The sequence below is a fragment of the Platalea leucorodia genome (assembly GCF_965183815.1).
Source record: "Platalea leucorodia genome assembly, chromosome: 7".
Classification (NCBI taxonomy): domain Eukaryota; kingdom Metazoa; phylum Chordata; class Aves; order Pelecaniformes; family Threskiornithidae; genus Platalea; species Platalea leucorodia.
The window spans coordinates 45,377,518-45,405,178 of NC_138829.1; the positions used below are offsets into that span (position 1 = coordinate 45,377,518).

At 48.3% G+C, this 27,661-nt stretch overlaps 1 protein-coding gene across 3 annotated transcripts; it reads right to left on the reverse strand.

Annotated features, from left to right (window-relative positions):
* Positions 1 to 3,888: 3,888 nt before the first annotated feature.
* Positions 3,889 to 26,647, reverse strand: PACSIN3 (protein kinase C and casein kinase substrate in neurons 3). Of its 3 annotated transcripts, XM_082318216.1 has the most exons (13): positions 26,512 to 26,562; positions 25,003 to 25,197; positions 13,240 to 13,322; positions 12,862 to 13,041; positions 11,646 to 11,746; positions 11,049 to 11,205; positions 10,041 to 10,276; positions 9,486 to 9,641; positions 8,760 to 8,935; positions 7,826 to 7,946; positions 7,230 to 7,366; positions 5,838 to 5,998; positions 3,889 to 4,188 (listed from the first exon to the last, which is right to left on the reverse strand). In XM_082318216.1, exons 5-13 carry the CDS (start codon positions 11,697 to 11,699, stop codon positions 4,073 to 4,075), a joined length of 1,314 nt encoding a protein of 437 aa, XP_082174342.1. In that variant the 5' UTR covers positions 11,700 to 11,746; positions 12,862 to 13,041; positions 13,240 to 13,322; positions 25,003 to 25,197; positions 26,512 to 26,562; the 3' UTR covers positions 3,889 to 4,072. The 3 variants fall into 3 exon arrangements, with proteins under 3 accessions (XP_082174342.1, XP_082174340.1, XP_082174341.1); XM_082318214.1 differs by lacking the exon at positions 12,862 to 13,041; XM_082318215.1 differs by lacking the exons at positions 12,862 to 13,041; positions 25,003 to 25,197 and having other exon boundaries at positions 26,512 to 26,647.
* Positions 26,648 to 27,661: the final 1,014 nt, after the last annotated feature.

Consider the following 27,661-nt stretch of genomic DNA (forward strand, 5'->3'; position numbering starts at 1 on the left):
GTGGGTCAAGATGGAGTTTGTGGCACTGGCTTTGTCTCGGGTTCAGCCTCATGACCTGTCTGCAGCCAGTCTCTGTTCAGTTACCTTGGAAGCAATCACCTACTGGTCTGAGTGTTCAAGCCTATTTTAACTCCAGCACCAGCTTTCTTCACAAGCAGAAGGAAATTTTGCAGCCTGCTGCCCATAAGCATAGCACTAGCAACTCTAGAAATGCAACTGAGGCAGCCCCAGTTTATGCACAGCCTGCACTTCAGTCAGGGAGAACCCGCCTGAAATAGCAGAGCTGAGCTCTACACAGCTGTGGCCTTGGGCTGGATCTGCAAACCAGGCAGGAGTAAAGGGAGCGCAGGACAGTTTGTAAGAGCTCTGAGGGGTCTCTGTGCAGGATTGCTACATACTTGCACCTGCCTCAGCTGTTCATGCCAAGCAAACCAGCCACAACAAGGACACAGGGGATGGGGAAGTGGAATGGAAAGTAAACTGAAGCACCAATGGCCCCAAGCTCCATGCAGGGCTGTGGGAGCGCCACCAAGAGTTATGTGCTAACCGCAACGCTCGGCTGCCATCACAGAGCACAGCTGTCCTGTGGGCTCTGTGACCCAGATTTTTGCCTACAGGGCAGAAACATCATAAATAGGTTGAGCAAGCTCAGCTGCTGCTTTGGGGAAATGGGTGTGATCTGTCATAGAGAATCTTTAACTTCCTCTTCCTAGAAAATTCATAATCAACAGGAAATCCAAGCTTTGCGTGATATTTTAGAAATTCTTTTCCACAACGATGTCAGAACCAAATTCATTATCTGTCAGCCACAGATGTACAAGCGTTCCACAAGGAGTGGCTTTACTAAAAAAATAAAATATGACTAGATAATGTTTTCACTGTCTTGCCCATCAGGTACAGAGACACATCTGTATGTTTCTACAGAAGCAATGGGGGAAGAACAGGGTTTGCTGGCCTTCTGGAATTCAGGCACAGCAATTAGCTCATGTGTGCATCTCTCTGTTCACAAACAAAAGTTTTGGCATGGCACGGATGACAAGTTTCAACTAGAGCCTTTGTGGTTAACAAAACCTCATTTGCTTCTATGGAAAACTAAGTCTCCAGGCAGAGGTATTAGGTTAAGAGAAGATCATTAGATGTGTTAGGTGGTTGGTTGGTTTGTTTGTTTTTCCCTCCAGCTGGTTCTTTACTACACAGGCTTTCTTTCACTAATCCATTTGGGTTTGGGTAGCCAGGACTAAGTGCCATGCCAAAATTTATGAGGTACAGTCCAGCCAAGCAATTCTTCATTCTCAGTGTGTTGTCTCCTGTCCATTACTTCAGCTCTTGGCAGGAATTTCTGATGTACAAACATTCCTTTAGGGGACTTGTTCACATAAGCTGCAGTATGTCACTGTTTCTGGAAACCTCCAAGCAGCCCATTAGGATCAGGTGGTCGTGTTTTCCTAGGACAAACAAGTCTGTTCAGACTTTGTCCTGTGGAATTCCAGGCTGTTTGTACTGTAACCAGAGGTCCTGTCCACTGCACATTTCTGTCCTCATAGCAGGTTCTGGCCACACCTAACTCCATCCTTAATTATAGCCTGACTAGAACTCAGAAGAGGAATTGAGGTCAAGCATCCATATTATCCTTCATAACTCCCTTCTAGAATATTTTGACCTTACATGAAAGGCTAGCATTAGTGTTTGAAAATATCCAGGCTAACAAGGTAAATTTCAGTACTGATTATAGCACATCTCCAGTCGTTTTATCCCTGACTGTTTTTGTCCCTGTTATCTCACAAGCCTGGCAGGCATGCTCTCTTCACATTCATGTGTGTTAGGACAAAGCAGCAACAAATCATTCAGTTGTGGGTCAGCAAGTGGAACACTTGCAATTACTGTACAACACTGACAATACTTCACCTGGGATGTAGTACTGAAAGCGGAGACTAGATCTTTAAATAAATCCAAGTGTTTATACACTGACACCTCTAATTGCATGGCATAAGCTTAGAGTTTTCTTCAAATCTTGGACCTAGAATAATAGGTACATTCATAGCTAAATCCAAGTGTTTTTAATATCTGTTACTTAGATGTTTAATTGCCTTTGGGAATACTTTCTCTTTTCTTGAGAAATGATGTTACCAATTCAGAACAAAATGCTTTAGCCCCCTCCTCCCATTCATGAAGTACAGTGCTAGGATACTTTGAGCAAGACCTTTCAACAGCTGATGCATTTTTGTGGTCTCACAAAAGTGCTAAACAGCATTAGTCTCAGATCTTTTTGTCCATGGCAGACTATATTTCAAGGCATCTACTGTGCTGTAAAAGGTTAATTTCTGTTCTGGCTGGCTGGCAGGCAACAAGATGTTTGTGATACTTTAATCTCTCATGAGTTAACAGCGTTTGAATCTGTCCATCCCCACCTCCTTTTCAGTCTACACTTTTTAAAAATCCATTTTGGTTCACTAGCTGCTGTTAACATTCTGCGGTCATTTAATCCTAGATGTTCACCTATGACTTCAGACTTCCTTATCTTTCTCACTCCTTTTCCAAACAGCTCTGAAGCAGTTCACCCTGGTGTGGCTGGTGGAGGCTGAGTTTTGCAAGTCTGACTTAACCAAGTTCCTCACATGTGCTAACCCAGAATAAAAATTTCACTACAAAAGGCTACTACGAACTCACAATGCATCTCAACAACAAATTCAAGCTGGTAGTAAGTAAACTGTTTTTAAACTATTGTTTGTTTTTTTTGGTTATCCAAAAGTGGTAGTTTTTCCTTTTTTTGTTCCCTCAAGCTCTTGGGCTTATCCTATACAGAACATGTCCATCAGTCCTCATGTTTGAATACACAGAGCACTAGGGTCAGGACCCCACTTTGTCTCAGAAGCCTCGGAGGCTTTCAAGGGCAGAAAGAGAGGCCACATAAAGAGGTTTGATAGGTCCTCCCTGCTGAATGGCACTTAACAACTGGGCATAAGTACACCTGCAGCAATTCAGGACCAAAAGAAGAGTTATCCCTCTATAGCTAATGTTGTGCCAGCCAGCAGGTAGCTTCCACACTCTGCTACCCTTCATCACAGTGTAGAGGTCTTTGGCAAAGCAGAGAGTGAACTTCTAGCATGCATAAGTCAAGAATATGTAGGAGAAGGAAAAAGAACGTCTTTGCTGTGCACCCAGTGTTCATTAAGAAGAGAGGTATAGCCAAAACAACCTAGAAGCATTAGAAACCTCAACACATACTACTGCATTTAGGGGTTCTAAGCAGACCAGCACTGGAATGTGGCTGCCTCTTTGTTAATACCAGCCATCACTGTGTGTCAAGGCCCATTCTAGCTCAGGGAACGTTGAGTCAACTCCGACCTGCTGCCAGACAGTTCTGTTCACAACTTATTAGCCTGAACAGCCACATCATGCAAGATAGACGCCTCTTTCTCCTGTCCCAAAGCTATACTATCACTGATTCCTGGTGTTATCCCAGTCAATCAGAGGGCAGTGGGAGGGCACATCCAGGTTGTTGAAGGCGTATCACTTATACCAGCTGCCTTACCAGGGGAGCCAACAAACCTGCCGGTGAAGGATACGGGAGACTTCTTAAAGATGTGGGAGAATAAATAGATTTCTGCCAGTCAGCTTGATTGAGCCAAAAAGGGGAAGCAATACTAGAAGTTCCCTATTGCCCTGTACATCCAAAGTTCCTTGAACAGGAAGCTTGGGGGCAGGGCAGACCCGAACACCCTATGGATGCACATACACTGAAGCCAAGGAAGTCTCCTTTCTGTTTTGAAGAGTTGCATGTGTCACTTATCTCCCTTCACTGAGTGCAAGTCAAGAGGATCTGTTCCCTTCTGCACTCCTACACTCCTATAGCGCTCACAGTCAGAGAAGTCTTTACTCATCCTTGTTTATTTATTAGAAAATCCCTACAGGTCTAGGCATTTAAAATGAAGCATTAGTTACATGGAATACGTGCCCTCAAAGTCCAGAAGTTGCTGGATATACTGCAAAGGTGGATTGGGGCCAGCAGTGACCCAGTGACCTCTGCAGGAGATGCTGGTATGGCTGTGAGACACTAGCAGAGCAGTAGCAATCATGATCCAACCTTCTCAACATAGTTAGCAGGATAGAGTCCAACTTGGCCAGTGAGAAGTCTGCCCTTGCACCAGCCCTGCTCATCTTCCTCACTAATCTTCATTAGTTCTTCACCTAAAAGCAAAAACAGTCATTAGGAAGCAGCCTTGGGAAAGGTAGCACGGCATTTTTCCCTGCCTCAGAAGAGTTGATAAAAAAGCAAGACCTATTGGTCTGAATCACCACACTTTTCTCCCTTTATCACACTCTCTATCATACTGCACAGTTTAATTGAAGACAGAGGTACTGACCTCTTCAATACCTATGCTCTTCATATCTTCAATAGATATCTTCAATATCTATGCTCAGTACCATCCCCTAGGCCAAGGAACTTAAGAGATAGACCTTCACTTCTGCTGTTGAACATCAGAAATATTTTTGTATCCTGTATTTCTGCCTGCTTTTCTCCCCCCAGAGGAACGTGCTTACAAGCCAGAGAGATCAGAAGGATCTCGAAGCTTACTTTCTTAGTGGCTCCTCTGTAGCAGGTGGGAAAGAAATCTAAGAGGCTGCTAAGCTCTGATGGTTAGGACCCAAAATGACTATTCCATGACAGAGTGTCTGGTTTGGCCAGCAAGGCATGGAATCAACTCATTTCTCAGACTATGACCAGGAAAGGCTTTTAACCTTCCCACACCTACTTTGGGAAAGGGCAGAAAGGTCCCCTTCTCCACCAGTAGAAGGTCATACTTCTGCCAGAGAGGGAGGTCTGACTGCATCAACAGGCACATCCCACACTGGTAGAGGCTCAGAAAGTCATCTGCTGTTAAGCTTAAGCCCTACAGGTGCATGCTGCTCAGAGCAGATTCAAAAAGGGGATGACTGAAGCTAACCAGTCATGCCTCATTACATCTGCTGGGTGGAAAGAGAGAGCAAAGACTCAAGTTCTAGAGGATCCATGTTGTAAGATATATTAAAGCAACAAGTTAGTGTTAGTTTACTAGTACGGTAATACTGCAGCATAGATACTGGCCTCAGGCACAAGCCCCTGCTACTGTAGGACTTCAGTGCCTTTTTAAAACGGGTGTATTTTGGAGAGGTATAGCACAGAGATGCCATGTAAGTCTGAAAACAAGCAAGATTAGAGACACTCTCAAGATCCAGATGTCCTCTTGGAGTTGGAGAAGACGGCACATGCAAACTACATTTAACTGAAGGAAGAAAAGGGGAAGGGTCTGTTTGCTCCAGCATTCTCTCTCACTCAATCCTCTGCTGCAAGCCAGGATCTCCACTCTCAAGATACCCATTTTGAGCAACAGTTTGCAGAGCTGTTTTTGACAGTTGAACTCTGCCTTCAGTAGTGCATGGCATTCAGCTGAGCTTTCTCCCAAAACATCTATCTACTGGTTACTTCAAAGGACAATCCAGACCACTTATATAATTTTTATATCAATGGAACAAGGGAGAAGCATTTAATAAAGTCTCTAGATACAATGCAGAATAAATGCCTTAAGGAGGCAGGAAGGATCTGCTTTACGACATGGGGTCTGCTCTCCCTACACTGTGACCAAGGCTTAGGCAGTCTCTTTTTATGTGTCTCCTAGTCTAGAACAGGTTGGACTGCCCAGTCTATCGTCCACCTCAGAGGAGCTGGCAATGGGTCAGGCCAGGGGAAGAAGAAGCAGCATCAGTTTTCAAGGGGACATCCAGTTCTTAAGAGTGTTTCAATCAGTCAGCCTGAGTGAGGACAGCAAAATGTTAGTAAGAGATTAGTGCTTCTGTACCTGCTTTAAAGCTCAGCTCATCAGCCTCCTGTCCTGTGTAATCATACAGCGCTCGAACCCGTACACCTGGTACCTTTATGTCCTCTTCATGCCCATTGGCATCCAGGCACTTCTTGGGAGTGTCCTCATCTGACCACTCCGAAATGTCTTCCTTCCCTCCGCTTCATACGTGGAAGGAGAGAGGAGACAAGATGGTTGTTAGGAGACTCATCTCTCACGCACCTCCTCCTGAATCATGCACCACCCTGACGCCCCCCGAGACTGCTATGCTATAAAACAAGGTGCAAGAGGCCCAACAGCCAAGTGAGGGTGAACAGAGAGGAGAGATCCTAGGAGATACTAGATTTGGTTAAAAGCATCCGAGCATTAGAGCCCTGAGGGCCAGGAGGGTAACTCATTCTCAAAGTATTTTCACACATGCACACTCTTCATGACCTCATCCTACTCTAGCAGACCCTCTCACACAAGGAAGGCCAGTCCTAACTGGAGAGCCCAGCCATGTCCAGAGTTATTCCAGCCAAGAATAAGACAGACAGGAAAAGGCATGTCTCCCATCCCAAAGAAACATGTCTGGAATGCCATTTTTCAAGTCAGGAACAAGAGCAGAGGGGAAGAGCGGCAGAGGACAGGCACCTGGAACCCAAAAAGCCCTGAAGATGCTATGTTCCATACTAACTTCACATGGGCGGGTGCCCTCAGGCTGTCATAGAAGAGGCTGTTCTGCTCCTCTTGATAGGAAAACCTGTAGATTGGCAAATAGGGCCCCTGAATCCAATAGACTGGAATACAGTAGTAGCCTTGAGACATCTCTGTATCCCCATTCTTTTCTACCCAGCTCACTTAGGCTAGAGTTCACCTTTTAAAGCAGGATGGCTACTGGAACTGTAGGACATGAGTCTCTTCAGCCTCTCCCTATTCTCCAGCTTGCTTCCTGGCAAGGGAAGCAGCTATACCCAGACTTGTCAGGTAGCTCTCAGCACCATGCCAGGGAAGGACAAAAAAAAAAAAAATCTAATGCCTGCATTTAGGAAACAGTACAGCTACCTGGCAAAGCTGCCACTTCCCAACTCTCCTCACCCTGTCTGGGAGGAAGAAGAATTGGGGAAATGCATACCAGAATCTCATCACTAGAACAATCTTTACAAGGAAGTCACCTTGTGAGGCAGTATGTAATAGACAAAAAAAAAAAAAAAAAAAAACAAACCAAAAAACAAACACAAAAGGCAGCTACCCTAAACCCCCTTTTCTACCTTGTCTTTTCCAGGGTAGCACGGGCAAGGCCATGGGCAAGAGACAGAAAGTTAAGGAAGGGATCACTCCTATCAATCCAACTCATGCATGAGCAGGACTGTACTTTTCCTAACCTGATGTATCCCAGACTTCAGCCCTTACCTTTGCCTTGTCTGCAGAGGGGTCTGTGAGACAACACCATCACGTGTAGGCAAAATGCTGGTCAGCGTGACATCATCAGCCATCTTGCCACTCTTCTCCTTCTTGGTGATTGGCCGCTGTGTTTCGAGGGACCATTCCTGTTCAGGGAAAAGCAATAACACCATCAAGCCACTCAGATATGAAAGCTCTGTGCATCTTTTCTGAAGGACAGAACACCAGGTCATACTTCAGTTGTGGCTGGGCTGGTCAGCCAAACGGCCTTACTGGCATAGCAGGCTCACTCCTGTTGAATCCCAAGGTGCAACAAGAGGGGCTGTGAAATATTGTAACAGTAACTTGTCCCAAGGCCCTGAGCACCAACTCCTGTTCTTTGATCTTGCAGCTAGATGGCTGGAGTATTTGCAGTTTGGCAGGGTTGCTTGTGTCCCTTTGGGCAAAGAGCTTGCAATGCAACAAAAATTTTAGAAGAGCCTAACATCCTGAGCCTGCCGAGCAAAGACATCGTCTTTCCAACACAAGACTAGCAATCCACCAGTTTCAGTAAAGCAGCTAAACATTTGGAAATAGTAATAATACACTCTAGAATGCTACCTCACCTCAAACTGAGGCCAATTCATTGCCATGCCCGGGCCATGAGTGTTGCGCCACCACTTCAGGTCCTCCTGGTTGTCTGCAGCCATGATGACTTGGTAGAGATCTCGATATAACGCATGAAAGCTATGACCAGGAACAGACAGAACCGTCAGTAACCAAGTCCCTCAGCAGTTTCCCAAAAGCCAAGTAGGAAGGAAGAGTGTACCCTCATGCGCAGTTACATACCATCCAAAGTCCCACAGGATTAAGGATGCTAGAGCAGCCCTAGAAAAAACAGAGCCACCCTTACAGAAGGGTCAGCCTGGCAAATGGGACAGGGTTGTTTGACGTGGCAGTGGCTAACATCTGCCAGCTCTCAGCACAGCTCATCAAATGAGCATTGAAAGAGCCTGGCACATTCTTGCGCACAGGCAGGGAGGTCGCTCAGATTTCTTGCCTCCACCTTAAAGTACAGGAGCACAGAAGACTTTTGGCTGCACCTATTTCCCCCCTATTACTTCAGGGCAACTTGTGGCCTTATGTTTATCACTATCTCACAAAAGGTTTCTTTACTCAGGGCAGAATGGGTGCAATAGCTATAGATACTAGAAGGCAGAGCCGCATTCCTCAGACTGGGATTACATATAGCAACATGGAGGCATTTCATAGAATAGAATCACACCCACAGGACAGTACTGGACAGCAGTGGGAGAGGAAGGGTTCAGAGGCAGAAAGAATCCTCTCTAGGGAGCCTGGCGCTATCCAAAATCAGAGACACCAGCACTGGTCAGTCTAAAGGGACCAAATGCCAGTTCTCAGACACACTTGGAAGGGGAAGGAGTGAGACCTGCCTGATGCAAGCAGGCAGCTCCCTTTAAGACACCAGAACTGGCACCCCTCACCAGAGCCCAGAGCACCCCAGGCTGGCAGACTTCCCTCCTGTGTCAGGGCTGGTACCTTTCACTGGTGGAGAGGTTGAGATGCTGGTGCAGATTCAGGAACATCTCCTTAAAGAAGCACAATCGCTTGAGCTCCGCTTCCTGACAGCCCTCAAACACTTGCTCCATGTCCTCCATGTAGCGGGGATTGTAGCGGTTCAGCTCTTCCAACATCTTCTCATATTGATCCTTGCACTGGATCAACCCAGGAGGACAGCAATGGTGAGATTTGTTGCCTTGATGTCAAACCAGTGACAGTCCCCCTGCTCTGGCTTGGGACTGACAAGTTTTTTTCCCCTGCACTGCTGAACAAATACACCACAGAAAGAAGAAATCCCACAGCTGGTATCCCAGTCCATTGCTCTCCTAATATTCTTGCAAGTTCCTTGTTCTTCCTTGCCACCCTCTTCCACAGAGGACCTTCTGCACTTTCACTCTTGTGGGCAGGCAAACCAGCCACTTTTGGTAGCCAAGTCTTCAGGTCTGCAGCTCCCACCCCCTGCACCAAATCCCCTACTTTTTTTTTTATTTACTTATAAATTAGATCTTACCCAACACCAAAGATAGAGAGATCTTAGTCTTAGTTACTGAAGTCTCAGTCTAACTCACTAAAACCTCAGACAATGGGATCTCACACCTCCTTACAGGCTTCAACAGGAGCTATTTCAGTGAGTGACATTACAACCACTGCTTTTTCCTCGAGAGGAGTGTCCTTGTGACCCACATCCATATAACACACGCTCACCTTCTCAGCCTCCTGAGTACACTTCTCGACACGCTCTTGCAACTTGCGCAGCTGTTCCTGAGAGACAGATGAGTCTGCCTTGGCATGGTTCTCCCTTGTATGGGCTGTTTTCTCCTCCTTCCGGGCTGCATGATAGTTTCTCTTAGAAGTCTCCACCTGTAGAAGGAGGATGCAGAAAAAGCCATGATCCTGACCACACTGAGCCTCCATTACTCAGAGGGCATGTTAACATTTGTTACAGTTAGCAGCAATGGTTTCAGGACAACCTAATAGGAATGCCAGTTTGGCATTTAGTAAACCATGCTCCAAAGGGAAGAGGTACCTCCAGATGATCTCTTTTTCATTGCTTACCTGCCATGCAGGAATACAGAGCCTGTTTCCAAACTCTTCCCACGTGGGAAGGAAGCTACAAAACCACCAAGAACAAGACATCCCTCCCTCTCAGGCATTCTCTGCTATTCTAGCTAAACCCAGTTTGTTTGCCCAGCAGCTCTCACAATCAGGCAGCCAGCTTCACTGCCCTCATCCCTCCTTCCCCATTCACACTTTACTCACATCTTTCATCTTCTTCACCCAGGGTTTCTGGGCCTTGCGGAACCCATCCTCTGCCTCCTTTGTCTCCTTGAAGCCTCCAATCATCTGCTTGTGGTAGGCCTCCTTCTGCCAGGCCTTGATCTTATCTGAGTCTTCGCCAGCCAGGTGGTTCCGGACAGCTAAGTGAATTTCACTCAGTTTGTCTGCAGCTGTCAGGAAGGCATGCCAGGCCTTCTCCAGAGTACCATACTGTGGACCTGCAGGAACAAGCACCAGAGGGGCTCTTACACCTCCTGCCCACAGGAGGGAACGCAGATTCTTTTCCTCCTACATACATCTCTCAGTACAGAGTCACTTCCTTAACTCTCCCCCATCACACAAGTCAGCATTGACTGGTCTCCACACAGTCCCAACAGGCAGCATCTAGACTGGCTGTTACAGCTGGCCGAGGTGGGCATTTCTTTTGGGCAGCCTTAGCTGTCCCAGATGGTGCCTGCTAGCAGAAGGTTTCTGTAGAAAATTCTCTTCACAGATCTGGCCTGAGCTTCAGGACAGATAGCAACACTAGTTCATGACTGAGGCTAAGGTTCTGCTTCACAGACCTTTGGGGCACCTGTCCCACTGTTTCCCATTACTTTGTGAGATGCTATCAGTTTGAGCCCACTGCCCCTAAATCACAGCATGAGTAGTTATTCTCTGACTGCAGGAGGAGAGACAGACAAGCCATCCTTAAAAGGGGAGATCTGCAGCTTGATTTAAGACTCGGACTGCCCAAGGACCGGCCAAACTAAACAAATAGATTTTTTTTTTTTTTTGTAACCAAACACCTGACAATGCAGAGAACACCTCTCCAAGTGAATCAGAGGACTGGCTACACACACACACACAAGACACCCAAGAAAGTCACCCCCTTCCTGGAGAAGGGAAGCCTGTCCCCCAAGGAAACAGCATTACCTCAGTAAGAGATTGCACTCAAGGAAGAGAGTGCAATGATTGCATCTTGTTCCCAGTCCAACCTGGCAACTTTACCTTTCTCCACATTGGTCCTCCACTTACGGGACCACTCTGTTAGCTGCTGGGCATAGTTCTTCTCTATCTTGGCTCGCTCCTGGAAGCAGGAGATTAAGTCATTGCAGAGACGGTACCCATCATCCACACGCTTCACTGTCCGCCTGTAGTTTCCAGCCTGAAATTTCACACAACAGCATCATTTATACTGTACTGACTTTCACATTCCTTCAGAACAGACAGCAGCAGGTCAGTCATTGCATGGGGAGGGAGCACAGGCCTTTCTGAAGCCAGCAGCTGGGCTCAGACCCTCCTCTGGCACTCTCTCAGGCAGGCACGGCAGTGGAGGGAAGAAGCCGAGATGCTTTACTTGCCTCTCTCACAGCTCAGATCAGTGTCAGCTGAATAAGGAACTCTAATTCCATAGCATCTGTGGAGGAAAGGGTCACCTCCTCCCTGCAGTAGCCCACAGCGTGTTACTGAACTTCCCCACAGTTCCTCCCTTCCACTCCAAGAGCAACATGTCACCCAGGAACCTGAAACTCAACCCCCTAATTCCACAGGTGAGAGGTAAGATGACATTCCTACCTCCCACACACTCCGATTATCCTTCCTTACCTCCCAGAAACTGCCCCCAGGAGCCTCCCCGCCAGCATCATCTTCTGATGACATCACCCCCGTTTTCTTGCAGCAGAGAATTTTCGCAGACTTCAGTTAAGCTGAGAAGAGAGAAAAGCCATTTCTAACATAGCACTGGCTGAGCCTTTGCAGAGAGCACAGTTCTCCGTGACTCTTGGAGCTGGAGGAGCCCAACTTACTGCCCTGCTGGCATCACTGCACCTCCAGCAGTAGATGGCTAGATCCAGCAGAGATGCCCAGGACTGGACCTGCCTCCTCCCTCCCTGCAGACAGAAGGCCTCCCTGGCAGGCCTGTAGCACATTTGGAAAGGATGTAGTAGAACACAATCTTGCCAAGCCTCAGCTGTACAGATATTAGAGATGCTAGTGAATCCAACACCCTTCAGCAGCACCAGACATCTCTGCGGAGACTCCTTTCTTAACTAAGACCCTCAAGAGGGTAGCAAAAGCTACAGAAACTGAGGTAGCTAAAGCTATTTGAAATCTGCCTTGAAAGACTTTAAATAAGTCTTCTGTCAATGGAGATGACGCCAGCTTCCCAGTATGACTCAGGATTATGGGATTACAACAACTGACTGGAGAAAACAAGGCTAAGCAGTCAGCAGGCAGGCATGTTTTGAATGTGGAGGAACCCTATAAGGTGCCCACCAGCTGAGCTGGGCTTGAGCCGAACTACAGAAGCACGCTGGGGCATACCCAGCCAAATGGCACTGCAGCACACATGCCAGTAACCCAGCAGCACTGCTTCCCTAGAAACAGCCCTGTAGAGCTGGTGTTTTCATTACACTCAACTCTCACTGCCTTAGGCTCAAGATCTAGGCTAGAAAGTAAAGGGTGCTTCTCATCTTCTGTTGTCTCAGAACTTTTGCCCATTCCTATGTGCTAGTCTGTGCTGCCAGTTTATTCCTGTCATGGTGTAACACTATGAATTCCTTGGGGAGAGGTTCAGGGTTGCTCTTGTGCAGGAACGAGAGAGAGTAATGGAGAAAGGCCCAAGCCCAGTCACACACAAACCCACTCCATTCTAGGCAACCCTGGGTTAATGCAGCATAGATGTCCTTTGCTGCTACTTCTCCTCTTGCACATTCCTAGTTATAAAAAGCTTCCTCACACCTCACGCCCCAGAGAGGTATCTGCTCATTCTGCCAGCCCGCAGAGCACACAGCAGAGATGAAGACCAGTCCACATCTCCCACCTCTTGCAAGTCCTTCTCAGTGGCATGAGCCACACCATGAAGCACCCCAACACAGACTGCAGGAATTTCCTACATTTCTTCTGGAAACAGTTCGGCTCTGTTTGCCCAGTCTCCTCCCATGGAGAGTGTCAGGAGCACATTAATGCTGTTCCTCTGGGTTTCTCCAGAAGGCTGAGAGTGCTGAATTGCAGTCACAGAAGCAAGTTGTTAAATGGGACATGACACTCAGGTGCACGAACCTTGAAACCTGAAGAATACCTCCACCCATGCCACCAGCTGTCCCTGCCCTCCCTCCCCACCATTTGTCAGCAGACTGCAAAGCTATCTTCCGTGCCTCCAGGGCACGCAACTCTACTCTCGTCCCCAGTAACTACATACCTGACAGCTGAAAGTGAGATGCCGCAGGGGAGCAGTGGTCAGCTGGCAAGAATGTCCCGAGCTCTTCAAACTCCGTGAAAAGACTGGAGGAGACAGAGATGGGCAGAGTTAGACACTGCCACTCCTTTGCGGGAATGCTGCCTGTTCTGATGCATCACAATCCTAGGGGTGTCCCCTTCTGCCAGCTACTAGGAGGGGCACCCTCTGATATAGCAGCTGCAGCCACTGTGCCTCCTGAGATGCCACATTCCAGCACGTAGAAGAGATGCCAAATCCTTGTGTCACAAGATCTAACCCCAGAGAGAGTTAAAATAGAAACATTGGGGCGGCATGACAGCGCTGTGCGGGAAAGGTAGCATCACAACAGCTGAGCAAAGGGAACAGCTCGTGGCCAGAAAGGCCTAAAATAAGCACGCTCCCCAGGCACCCTGCGTGCGGCCTGGTCCCCCCTCACGGTACAGCATCTGGTTTAGCAAACCCCACTGCCTCCATGCACTGCTGCCGGCACTTTTACACATAGCTCGCTTTGGGAGAAGAAGGGAAGGACACACATTTTCTCCGGACTCTTTTTACTAAAGATGAAAAGGACTTATATACAAGACAAAGGACTTGATAACTCTACATTTAAAAAACAAAAACCAAACTTACAAGAATGCATGTTCTGGTTTAGAGGCCTAGATTCCTTTTAGTAGCAGAGCACCTAGCACTGCCCTGGTAGGATATGGCTCTCTACCAGCAGAGCTTTTTTGACCCTTAGTTCTGTAAGCAGTCCCCGCCACGTTCTCAGAAATACTTTGCATATGGTATAGGTAACTGTCATCAACTTTCCACAGAGGAAAGGGAAGTAAAAGGTCTGCAGAGGCTAAGGGAAGTGAGGGCAGACAGAGGCATTTTTGTTTACCTCACATTCACTTCCCTGAAGATTTACTTCAATGTCAAAAGTCTATTTGTTTAAAAAACAGACAAGCAAAAAACCTTCTGCTCAGTCATCGATATCCACTCGGCTGAGGCTGGAAGGTTAGGGCAACTGAGAGTTAATACAACTGAGAGCAGAAACTGCAAAACCTGGGCAGAAGTGGGATTTTTAGCCAAACATTAAGACAATTTTGGAGAAGGCGCGAAAGAAGGTAGGAAAAGAGGAGGAAGGAAAGAAAAGTGGACTGAGTTATTGCAAACAGACTAGAGACCTTTGGTGAGGAAGGGGTGGGGGGGAAGAGTTGGGACACTTTTACATGATCCAGGTCACTGGTTAAAAAGTTATAGCTCATCATAAACCTTCTAAGACTGCCCAGTGGTGCCCAGTAAAACCAGACTACACATTCCTGAAATTGCTAAGATTTAAAAACTTCATGAATAGTTACGTAAAAGTATACTTAAATCTGCCTCAGACCCTCCCTTTCTTTCTCCTGAAAGATGAAGACATAGATCAATTAGATATGACACATAAAGGTTGTGTCACTTTTTCCATCCCACATCCCCATCCCCACTTTATCAGGAAGCAATGAATCACAAACATGCCTTCCATTTCTGGTTTCCAATTCAGGCTGACTACACAGTACTAGAATTTGGGGGTAAATGTGGAAAGCTGTTGTGTGTGTCAGGGTGTGCTTGTTCATCTGAGGGACAGTCAAGCAAAACAAACAAACAAACAAACAAACCCTGAATCCATTCTTTCTGCAGTTTCCACGTTAGAATTTGAGCCATACCTACTTATTTTCTCAGGAGTTACAAACCCAAATAACTGGATTTACTATCACTAAGATCAACATGCTCTGAAACATAATAGTAGCTGTGCTGGATCAGACTAAGGGTTCTCATAGCCTCTGCAGACAGCAGCCAAAAGCTGATACCTTCCCTCGCTTTGAGAGCGGAACGAGCATACATGATCATAGAATGGTCTGGGCTGGAAGGGACCTTTAAAAGTCATCTAGTCCAGTCCCCCTGCAATGAGCAGGGACATCTTCAACTAGATCAGGTTGCTCAGAGCCCCGTCCAACCTGACCTTGAATGGGGCATCTACCACTTCTCTGGGCAACCTGTTCCAGTGTTTCACCACCCTCATTGTAAATTTCTTCCTTATATCTAGTCTGAATCTACCCTCTTTCAGTTTTAAACCATTACCCCTTGTCCTACCGGAACAGGCCCTGCTAAAAAGTCTGTCCCCACCTTTCTTATAAGCCCCCTTGAAGTACTGAAAGGCTGCAATGAGGTCTCCTCGCAGCCTTCTCTTCTCCAGGCTGAACAACCCCAGCTCTTTCAGCCTTTCCTCATAGCAGAGGTGTTCCATCCCTCTGATCATTTCTGTGGCCCTCCTCTGGACCCTCTCCAACAGGTCCATATCTTTCCTGTGCTGAGGGCCCCAGAGCTGGACGCGGTACTGTAGGTAGGGTCTCACCAGAGCAGAGTAGAGGGGCAGAATCACCTCCTGCGACCTGCTGGCCACACTTCTTTTGATGCGGAACCAGGATATGGTTGGCTTTCTGGGCTGCAAGCACACATTGCCGGTTCACGTCCAGCTTTTCATCCACCAATACCCCCAAGTCCTTCTCCTCAGGGCTGCACTCAATCCCTTCATCCCCCAGCCTGTATTGATACCAGGGATTGCCCCGACCCAGGTGCAGGACCTTGCACTTGGCCTTGTTGAACCTCATGAGGTTCACATGGGCCTATTTCTTGAGCTTGTCCAGGACCCTCTGGATGGCATCCCATCCCCCAGGCATGTCAACTGCACCACACAGCTTGGTGTCATCTGCAAACTTGCTTAGGGTGCACTTGATCCCACTGTCTATGTCATTGATGAAGATATTAAACAGTACAGACCTCTGAGGGACACAACTTGTCACCAGTCTCCATCTGGACATTGAGCTGTTGACCACTACCCTCTGGATGTGACCATCCAACCAATTCCTCATCCACTGAACAGTCCATCCGTCAAATCCATATCTCTCCAATTTAGGGAGAAGGATGTTGTGGGGGACGGTGTCAAAGGCCTTACAGAAGTCCAGATGGACAGCTGCTGCCCTGCATGCTCTCCAAGCCTCTAACCATTTGTTGACAGGAACTTCCTGAGCTGGATGTGGCACCTATGAATTACTAGTAACACTCAACTGATTTCTCTTCCATTAATTTCTCCAATCTGCTCTTGAACCCACGTGAGTTTTCAGCATCCACAATATCATGTGGCAAAGTATCCCACAGCTTAAGACTATACTGTAGTCATCGGCACAGTAGCTAGGTGGGAGAATAGAATAAAGTAGAATAATATTTCTACAGGCCGATCTCCATGACCTGAGTAGCAGCCAGTTGAGTACATATTTCCATAGCAGTTGGATAGACTTTACAGAAGTCCAGAAAAATCTAGCCTTGTAGAAGCAAAAAGGTCAAAGAACAAGGAGGACCCTTTTCTGCCAGGCTTTTTCTGGACTTTACATACTCCATGAGCCCATGTCAGTCAGCAGATCAAATTGGATCTGCATACAGACATAGGGAAGGTACTTAGTACTGCACACAGGGGCTGAAGAACAGCTGCTGCTGTCACCCTGAGCCCTAGAAGAGCAAATAGATTGCCACCCCACCCCCTCATGCCTAGTTATTCCCAAAACATCGTGTGTGTTGTAAGCCACCAAGAGCCTGAGACCAGGGGAAACCTGCGTTTGCCAGGAAAAGCAAATATATGAGTTATACATGCCAAAGCCTGGAGGCTGTTTTACAGCAAAGTGGAGATGACAGGGCTACCTTGTGGACAGCCTGATATAGCAAGAGCCACCACGTGATTCAGGAGGGCTGGCAGAGCTTGTACAGATGAGCAATATAGCTGAAGTTATATTGGGTCAACTAGAGTTATATATGGGTCAGCACCATATACAAGACTCTCTGATGCCACTGCCACCTCTGCTAAGAGGAGGCTATTTAGCAAATCATATTTGCAGGACAAAGGAATGTTTATCCCTACCTTCCCGCCTTCCTCTTTCAGCTATCACAGTTAAGAGGTACTTGAGACCTCACTGCAGCTCCTGCAAGACAAGCTCTCCGAAGGAGGGAGAGAGTGACTACACCTCTATTCACTTCACACTTCCGCAGGATTACAGACAAGGGCATCACAAACACCACTACAACAAGCAACATCAGGTAGAGAAACTGAACCATGCAAGTGAGATTTCTGCAGAGCTACAACCCTTTCTGCTAGCAGTGTTAAAAAAGGTACTCCCCTCCTTCCCGCAAATACCTGCTCTCACTTATGACCACCATAGTTATTACACCACACCTGCTACCAACTCCCTATTAAGTTATCAAAAAATGGCTCTTGGTCTTTAGCTGCAGAAAGATAGAATGGCTCATGACTGCCTCACTGGTACTGAGCTCCACTCAGGGAAATGCCAGAGGGCTTCTCATGGCAGAGCTGTTTCCACCTTTAACCATGTTGTTAATCTCACCCCTGCTCCAGTCAGTCACACATCTCAGACCACAGATTCCTGCCCTCAGCCCAAGGTGTCAGCCTAAAACCTTCCCTTTCAAAACATGTGTCCATCTGGCAACACACAAGGTATGTCTTTTTGTTTCACGTTTGCACAACATGAGTACAACAGGGTCCTGATCCACAAATAAAACTTCTAGACCCAATAGTAATAATCACTCTTCTCCAGAAACCTTTCCCCAAGGCAAGTAAACCACAGAGATCCTCCTCCCTCTACACCACACTCCAATACTTCCAGCCTCCAAATGCCCAAGGCATCACTTCTGTGCATTGCTTGACTGCCTCCTGAGACTCCTTGTGAGCAATTGTTTTCCTAAGTTTGCCAAGAACAAGCCTCTGAACTCTACAAATGCTCAAAGGGGTGGTACATGCAGCCTTGCCAGAATTCATCCACAGAAACAGAGCTTGTACACTGTGCCAGACAAGGCCTTCTGCCCAACTCCTCTCCCCTCTCCCAAGTGCAACAGCAAGTGCTGGATGCAGACACATGTAGGAAGAAGTTGAGTTATATTTATCTAGTAATAGTAACTAGGGCTTTGGTGGAGGCACATTTTTATTGTGGACCAATTTCTACGTAGGTGCTGAAGTCAAGCTAAGCAAGAGTTTTAATCAGGAATGGGCTGCTACTAACTGATTTCCACCTCAAGACAACAACTAACAGCACAAGGCAGCAATGTGAGATTTCTGTGACCAATTTGTTGGATTCCCAAAGAGTCACTTTTCCTGTACAGCAGGCAGTGGTGAAGGCATTGTTTCACTCCAGGGCACTTCTGGTGTAGACTGCAGACAAACATTTCAATGTGAACAATCCAAATGCACAAAAGGATGACAGGCCCCCTCCCCTTACGGCATGACAGATGCAAAAACCCTTGATTTTTTTTTTTCTGTTAACTTATTGTCAGAATGGAACTAGAGAGCTGGAGCCAGGAGGTTCCACATGACTCCAGCAGTGTAATGAACTGGATTGCTGCTGGTACAGCAGCGCTAAGAAGGTCCCTGATAGAGAGAATAAATGGGGCATGGGACAGGGTGTCCTTTCCAGCCTCACCATCGCTGGAGGTGCACATCCAATAGCTCTGAACTAGTGACTGTAATGATGCCCAGCAACATGCTCCCCACTGCCATTATATAGAAGGACTGATATTTACAGGTGTACTCACCTTTCTAGAGAGGGGCCCATTCTTCTCTACAGCTAGAGAGGATGCCAAGTAACATGAAGATCCTCCAAAACTTCCCTTAGAGATATTTATCTTAATGCTGTGGTCACACCCTTGGTAGTCACCTGACTGGGAAAGGGACTAAGTGCCAGTGTTTCCCAGCCGCTCCCTAAGGACTGAAGCCTGCCAGGGCTGCCTAATGCAGTTTCGAGCAAGATTTCAGCTGATCTCTCCAGCCAGGGAGAGGTCAGAGAGACATCAGGCAGAACAGTAACTACACACAAAGGTCACTTCAGCTACGTGCAAGCCTGTAACAGAAGCCCATCTCCCCGACAATGATTCTCTAGAGATCATGTGGCTGTCCACTAGCCAAATGCTCCATGATTATACCAAAGTACTAAAATACAGACAAGATCCTGTTCCACTTAAGGGGCTGACCTCCTGAGTCTACATGCTGCTTTATTACTCTATTTCAGACCACAGCTTCTTTACATTGGTCTTCTCCACATTCAGACCAAGCTACTGTACTGAAGACAGACATCCCCCTATGTGTGACCCCAAGTTTTCAAAATGTTCATTCAGAATTAAATACTTTCCACATTTATTAGCCATTCCCTGTCAGGTTCTCAGAGGCCAAGGCTACAGGACAGGCTTCTAACAACACACCGCTGCTGATCTAAAGGTTAGGATTTCTGACTGACATAGCTTTACCAGGCAGAAATTGTTTCACCAAGAAAAGGAAAAATTCTGCTTTCTTTTCCAATATAATGTAGGAGATCTTTAGTATTACAGGAACACAGACCTATCCTCATTAATACAATATGACGCAATGTTAAGGAAGGAATGTATTGGTATAGCAAGGTCCGTGTTAGTTTTCCCCCAGTTGTTCTTCCTATGAAAAATTTGATTATAATCTTGAATATCCACAGAGTAAAAGGAGGGAGGAAATCAGTGCTGGACCATGGGGTACCATCCTCTAACAGGGCAACAGGCCATGTTCATTTGGGATGTTCAAGACAGTTGCTGGAATAATCTTGACATGTATGCTTTGTCTATGTATTTAGCAGGCAGCTACAAACAGGAGCAGAAGACAGCTTAATAAAGAGACACACATCCAAGCTACCAGGAACAGCACTACACTAGCCTACTTTCTTAGCCCTGTGAATAGCGTTGCTCCTGTTCCACACATTAGTCCGCATGCCCACTTCCCAGTTCTCACAATCCCTGGCTTACCTCTCTTTCAGGGTAAGGTTTTAACCCATGCAGATATTGAGAACCTGTAATCTCTGCTGTCCCACTCCCTGAGCCTCTTCACTTGCTTGCTTCCATGCTGGGTACTTCCCAGGGTACTTCCTACCCTGCTGCATCAGTCTCTGCAAATAAACTGCAAGCTTGCCAGCAAATACATGCAATCAGCACTTCCCTTTTAATCAGAAGGGACCCCAAACAATGGGAAGCTATTTCTTCCTCAGTCATTGGCAAACAGGTGTTTAAAGCTCCAGCCAAAGCCATTCTACCCCTCCTCAGCAATATCAATCTGCACTGAATGTGGACGGTTTTTCCAGGATTTAATCTACATTTCACCTGGTCACCTTTTTTCCTGCACTCAGTGACTGGCAAGACAAGATCAACCGTCCATCCTGTAACACAGTTGCCTATAACTTAGTAAAGGTAACTCATCACAACAGCAGGCTGAGCCAGTCTACCCACTTCCAACCAGGCTTTGAGTAAAGAAGTTTGTTTTGTTCAGATCTTTACATGAACACCAGTGATCCAGACAGAATTAAAATGCTCCAGCCTCTTCCAACTCTGAGCAAGGAAGAGAGAAATAATGGGGCGTGGTGATGGGGGTGTTTCCTGTGGTTGGGGGGAGGGGAAAGAAAAAAAAAAAAAAAGCAAACTCCTGTAAGTATCTGTCAATGGAATATTCTCATCCTGTGATTGAATCACCTTGCAACCCCCAGAGCACAGATCAAGTTTACTTGAATGCATTAAGAAGTCTTAAGGAAGCAGACTGCAATCAATGCAATCAAACAACCTTTAGAGGAGCCACAAACCAGTCAGCTCCATTCTAACACTGAGCTTCTGGTGGTTTCTTGCTTCACTGGACTGCACAGTAGTCAGATGCCTCCAGTCAGCCTTCTCTGCCCCTTCCTCCCATTTGGAAGTCACAGTGGTTTTTTAACCCAGATGCAGTTCTGCAACTTCTGGCTTCACTTTACCAATAGTTGTCTTTTCCATTCGCTATCTTTTGAGGAAGGGGGGAATGGGAGATAGAGTTGGCAAGTGGTTTGTCATTCAGACCAAGAGTGTGGCAATCTTATCACCAATGAATTCAAAGTACTGCATTTCTTTATCTCCAGTTACATCAAACAGGTTTCTGGTTTTACTTGATAAAACTGATTTACTAAAACTGTTTATTATGTGAATATTTTCCTTCCAAATAGTCTTATAATGCAGTCAAGAATCTGAAAGAAGATCATCATCAAGGAGTTTCTGAAGTTCATCCAGTTAGTTCCCTGCACAGTTTCAAGCCCCAAAAAGGCTGTAGAAGGGAGTACAACCAACTTTTTGAAGTGAGAGCTGAATAAGATAAGATTGAGTGCTAGGACATCTCCTACGGTAAAGGAGCAGAACGAGGTAAAGCATCACATTGTGGTCAGTTCCTCCACTTTGATGACAAGGCTCTTTGTTCACCTTTTGTCACCAGAGCTAGGTTTAGTCAATTGCTTCCTTGCAGGAAAAATCTAAACAACATACAGAACAACTGCAACTGTAAGGCAGACTTCAGTACCATATGAACTGGCAGGGCTATAGACCAGCTTTTACAGAGAGTCATTTCAGTCTTTTATGGGACCTGGCATGTAAAAGGAAAGCATCGTTTGCTCTGTGGACTGGAGAGAACATTCAGTAACTTAGATTCCCTCCATAGCATCTCCTGGTTCAAGAAAGGTTTGGCAGATTCAATCACTTTGTAGGTACTCCATTCCTAAAGACACTCATATGCCTTTCTGACCAATTTCCCAGAGATACATACAGATAACAAGGTTGAAGAATGGCAGCCATTAGGAACTGGCCTGCACCATGGATATTCACACTTCACACATTCTTCTTGAAGTTCATTATCCTGTATCTCATGGGGCAACTTTTATCTACTTTTATACTATCTGCATAGACCCTGCTCTTTGGTATCAGTAGTGCCTCTTCAAATAAATTTTTGGATCTCAATATGAAGAGCAAGACTATTAATATAAATTACTTCATATGCCAGGTGTTATCCACAAGACCCCAGGAGAACACAAGCAAATGGGACAGTCAGCCCAAAGGGCACACATTACCAAATAGATTTTAACTGTTCAGCATCACTGAAACGTCATTTGCTTTCCCAGCCCATTGCCCAAAGCAATGATCTCAGTTTCTGATCCTCAGGACTCAACCTGACATGTGAAAAAAGAACACTGGGAGGCTTTTTAAAAACAGAAAGCACAAACAGAGTAATCCAGTGGGCTTTATCTTCCCTCTAATGGCTTCCTGAAGCAGCTCCTATCCCACAGCTCAAAACCCTGGGGTTTTTTGCTTGCATTGAGGTAGAAGCCTGCTGGAGTCAACAGCAGGCTTTCACACAGGTTTCCACAGGTCAGCAGTCCTAGTACAAGCTGGCTGAAAACACCAAGAAGCAAAAATAAATATCTAGAATCATTCAAGAAGTGAAATATGCTGCATCTTCTCCCAATCCTCCATGAAAGCTTCTTGCCCATGTCAGAGATGGACAGCAAGCCTACTTCAGAGCTCTACACAGCAACGCTGCAGCTGATGGCTCAGCACATGCAGGAGCGGGACAGGTTTGGCTCGGCAGCAGGGCTGCTGAGGGAGAGGAAGAAGTTACTGCCAACAAATAATCACCTATAGGCGACTGAAAAGACTGACGATGTCCCCAACTGCCCAGGAGGCAAGTACCATATCTTCCTGCAAACAGAAGAGACACAGCTTAGGCAAGCTCATAGCATGGACAGGACTGACTAAGCTGAAGACTTGCTAACACCATCAGCTGTGGGTTGCCTGCAGCAATTTTAACTCCTCTAGTCCAGAAAAACTTCCTGACAGGTCACAATAAACAGAGTTCTACCACAGTCACCTACTAAGAGAGCATAAAATCCTACACAAGTCTAATGCCTCTGGATCCAGGCCCCCGGTACCATGGAGATCTCTCACATGCCTCTTCAACAAACCACAATGCCCAGTGACAACCACTAGATTTAACACACAAATTCTGACTATCACAAGTCTGAAAGGCTCCTTCCCATTGTGCCATTCACAGCGAGGAGAAACCACTGAAGGCTGAAATATGATTAGGATGCCAGTCACACATATTGCCTTATAGCAGTGCCCAGCTTCAGCCCACATTTCAGCTTGAAGGAACATGAAACTATTGTACCAGTCACTGAAACAAAGCTGAATGATTACAGCAGAGGACACACCAGGCTCTTTGCATTGACGTTACGCTTTGTGCTGCTGGAAAAACTTGTGCCCAGACAGTCAGGGCACATTTGGATGTTAAATTACACTGGTCACCATGTCGTAAAGTAGCAGCAAAAAGCTACCTCTTGAACAGCTGCTTAACTGCTCCAAGGATGCAAAGTTCTTTTGTTATTCTTCAGAGAGCAAAATCCCCAAATTCTTCATGAAAACTTGCAGATACAGTAGTCACTGTTTTCTGTCCCACCCACTAAGGCCTTAGACTAAGATATTAAGGCTTTTTTTTTTTTAATCTATCTTACACAGTTCCCTGTCATGCAGTACCCTCTACAACCATCATGCTGAGTAACTAGCGATAAAATAGCTTGCCTGATCAGAAAGTCTGTTTTAAAAAGATAGAGAGTCCCTCAAAGGGCTTAAACAGCTCTCCTATTGTTTAGGCATTTCCCTATGAACTCTCAAGAGCAACCCAAATTCACACATCACTGATCAGCTGATGGCAAAAATAGAGGCAGTTTATTAATGCTCTCTGATCAAGAGCATAGCTTTTTCCACTTAGGCTACAGGCAGATACTTTTAGCTTTTGAGGTCCCCAGTTCAATCCCTGGATGCCAGCCATGACACAGACCAAATTATTCAGTCGTTGTTTGAACTATCTCCAGCCCTCAAGATGGCCAGAATAAAGAATATACAGTATTTGCCACGCTCAGTGATATCATACGAGTTCCTAACGAAGCTCATGTTGCCCCTCGTGCAGTGACTAATGTGTTCTCACAGTTTTGCATCTCCTAAGAAAGGCAGTCACATTACAAAAATACTTGACTGTATTGTTGAATTAAAAAATGTGTGTGTGTGCACACACACACACACTTTTTTATATTTTTTTGGAAAGTCATGTTCATCCACAGAAAGCCCAAAAGATTCAGGCTAGCTCTTGTATAATCCACAATAACTTAAAGTGCTTAAAGTGCCAGTCATTGTCCTGTGAAGAAATGAACTTGGGTCCGTAAGATTTTCAGGCTTTTATGACTTGCTTATGCACACAGTTTGGCAAGGACCCATGGCATTTTGGCACAGTCCGGTCACACACAATCCTTATTCACACACTGACGTTCGACAGTGGAGTTCCAGGTGGGTAGTTGTTCTCAGGCCTATACATAGCTGACACGCTGAAGTTACTGCTTTTTACAGCCTGAGAAGAAGACAGGCTTCACTTGAACAAGTGCAGGCAAGCCAGAGAAGCTCAAACTCATAGGTCAGAAGAAAAAAAAGAAAAAAGCCAATAAAGCAATACAATACAGCAGGCATAGAATAGGGAAGGCAGCAAGCAGCTGATCCAGCTCGCACATTCATTCTGTTCCAAGCCACAACTCAAAGGACAATCTAGTAAATATTTTAGGGAACTTCTAGTGAAATACCATTAATAACACAAAACTCTGTCAAAGCAGAACAGACTCTGTCTCACACAGAGCACACTGTGCACGTCACAGAAAGGTGAATCCTTGGCTGAAAGAATGTGCCCAGTTATGCAATACAAGGGGAGAAGCTCCACTTCGACTCCACCCAGAGACCAGCTCACACCTGGAGCGAGGAGTATCTGGACCCTGTCATTTTAGCCCACACGCTACAGTTGTGCATTCTGCTCCCATTACGCACCGAGAATGACTTGAGTCGTCGTAAGGCTCGGTGACTTCTTGGTGACACTTGAATTCCAGGGTGGAGTGGGAGGCTCGGCTAGGGTTCTGTACTGCAATCAACTACCACCGTATCAGACATTCCTTTGTGCGAATTAATCCAGCAGTGGATTTGAAGGAGAGAGGCTCATCTCCCGTTTCAGGAGGCAGGGAGCACCTGTTGGTTAAGGAGGGTTACAGAATGAAGGAAAAAGCCAGACTACTTCCTAGGGCCAGGAGCAAGTGTCTGGAGGTGGTCAGCTAACCTCCCTTTCATCACCAAGCTCTGAGCCTTCTGCAAGCCTAAAGAACTGAAGCAAGCAAAGAACAGATAGTTGGCACAGAAAGTGGTGAAACTGGTTAACGCGTTTGGGCCACGCTAGCTTCGCTTATCGATAGCTTTGCGGAGATCGCGGATCCCTCCTCCGGTGCGCAGTGGCAAATCATAGACTGTCTTCTCAAGCACTGGATGTTCAGACCCGCTAATACCCTCCACCTTTATCAGCTTTTTCCTGCCCTGGGCCAGAGAGGACACGGTGACCCCAGCAGCCTGCCAGGGGCCAGGTGACCCCGCCGCAGGCAGCACCCCGGGCCTGCCCCACGCCCTGCGCCCCGCTCCCTGACACCAAGACTGCTGTCAGCGGCCAGAAGGGAGGAAGAGGACGAGCAAGGCCAGGGCTGTCCCGTTTGCCGTACTCCTCACGCCGGCCGTCAGGAGCCCGGCTCACACACCGACACCACGGACCCCCCCGAGCCCGGGCCCCAGCGAGGCCCCTTCCCCCGGGGGTCCCGGGAAGCCGCTTTTACCCCCCTCCGCCACAGCGCTGCCAGCGCCCGCGGCTCCGGTTTCAGAGTGGGCAGCGGCTCAACGCGGATCCGGCACAAAGGGGCCCCTGTCCCCGCCGCGGAGCGGAGCGGAGGCGCTGGCTCCGGAGGGAGGGGGAGCCTCCGCAGCCCCCAGAGATGGGGCGGCGGCGGCAGGCCGGTTCCGGGGAGGCCGGCGGCGGGGCACCCGGTGAAGGTCAGGCTGGCGGCCGGGCCGCGAGGGACGCGGAGGGACCGGAGCTCTCCCGGGAGCTTCCCCCAGCCTCCCGCGAACAACCTGCCGGGGACCGCGAACCCGCCGCCCCTCCCGGCCCCGCACCGCCGCCGCTCCCCCGCGCCTACCGGGGGTCTCGCCTCGTCTCCGCACCGCGCCGAACTGCGCCGAGCCGCCTCTCGGTCCCCTTCTGCCCACAGGCAGCGCCCGGCCGGGCGCCGCCTTCCCCACCCGCCCCCTTTCCATGAGGAAACTTTTCCCTCGCAGCCGCCAGCGGTTCCCGAGCCGCGCTGCCCGCCGCGGGGAGGCGGCGGCGGGACTGGGCCGGGCTCTGCCGCCGGGACCCCCGGCACCCCACGGGGAACAGGTCCGAAAGACGTCCCGGCAGCCGGGGGCCGCCCGGCCCGGGGGAGCGGAGCCCGCAGCCCCGGCAGAGGTGACCCCGCCGCTTACCTCGCGGGCGGCGTGGCTGGGCTCGGCTCGGCGGGCAGCGGCCACCTGGGCTGGGAGAGCGCCGGGCCCTCCCCCTATTTCAGCCGCGGGACACGGGGGCTCCCGCCCCGCCGGGAGCTGCTGGAGGCGGGGCGGGCCCGGCCCGGCGCTCAGGCGCTCCGCTGGCGGCGGGGCAGCTCCGGCGAGGCTCTCGCCTCCCCGCCCCCCTCCGCCGGGCTCTTGATCCAATTAACGGGCGGCCACCGCCGCCGAGCGGGCCCCGGCAGGTGGGGCCGGGGGGGCGGCGCGGTTCCCCCTGCACGGGGAGGGCCCCGGCTCGGCCCTGAGGCGCGGGGCGCTGCTCCTAAATAGCGGGGAGGGGGCTGGGGGCTGCCCTCTCCTTGGGGGAGGCCTGCCCGGCCGGGTCGCCCCCCTCATGGCGGGTGCGGGGAGCGGGAGGGAGGCGGCCCTCTGAGGAGCTGCCCGCCCGCCCGCCCGGGTGAGGCTCGGCCCAGCCCCGAGGAGTTGCCCACTGGATTTGGGGCTTCAGTGAGTTTTTAGTTAGTCATTTTGTGTGCTGTACCGGCCAGCTGACCCGCAGGGCCCGGAGCCAGCCCGGTGTGCTGGAGCAGGAGGCCCAGCAAGTTCCCCAAGCCCTGCTCCCACCCAAGCGGAGAGCCGTGCCCTCGCTTTTGAGCGTGGCGTAGGTCACTCTCCCTGGGGTTGGAGAGCAGCCTCGCCTTGGCTTGGCATCCTTCTTTCTCTTTCAGCTTGATCCTGCTGACTCTGTTTGGTCACTCTCCCTTTCCACTGAAAACCTTTATCTGAATAATCCCAACCTCATCTTTAAGCCCTCAGAGTCTCTCGGTTGAAACCAGCTTTTTCTAAATGCCAGGGAGTTTGCCTGCCAGAGTTTCCATTCCTAACGCCAGGTCCCGGGTGCGATTCCCCATGACGCTGGGGCAGGGCTTGCAGGAGGAGCGCTGGGAGGCTTTGCTGGCCTGTCTCCTCTTGATGGCTTCCAAGTGACTTGGGACACAACTCCAAGGACCGGCTGTGGGTTTGCAGTGATGTTTATTCAGTCGGTGGAGAAAGGAAAGACTGAGAGCCTTGCAGGAGGAAGAGAGGAAAGAGCATGCCGTAAATCTGTGCTCCTGCTTCTCTGGAGCGG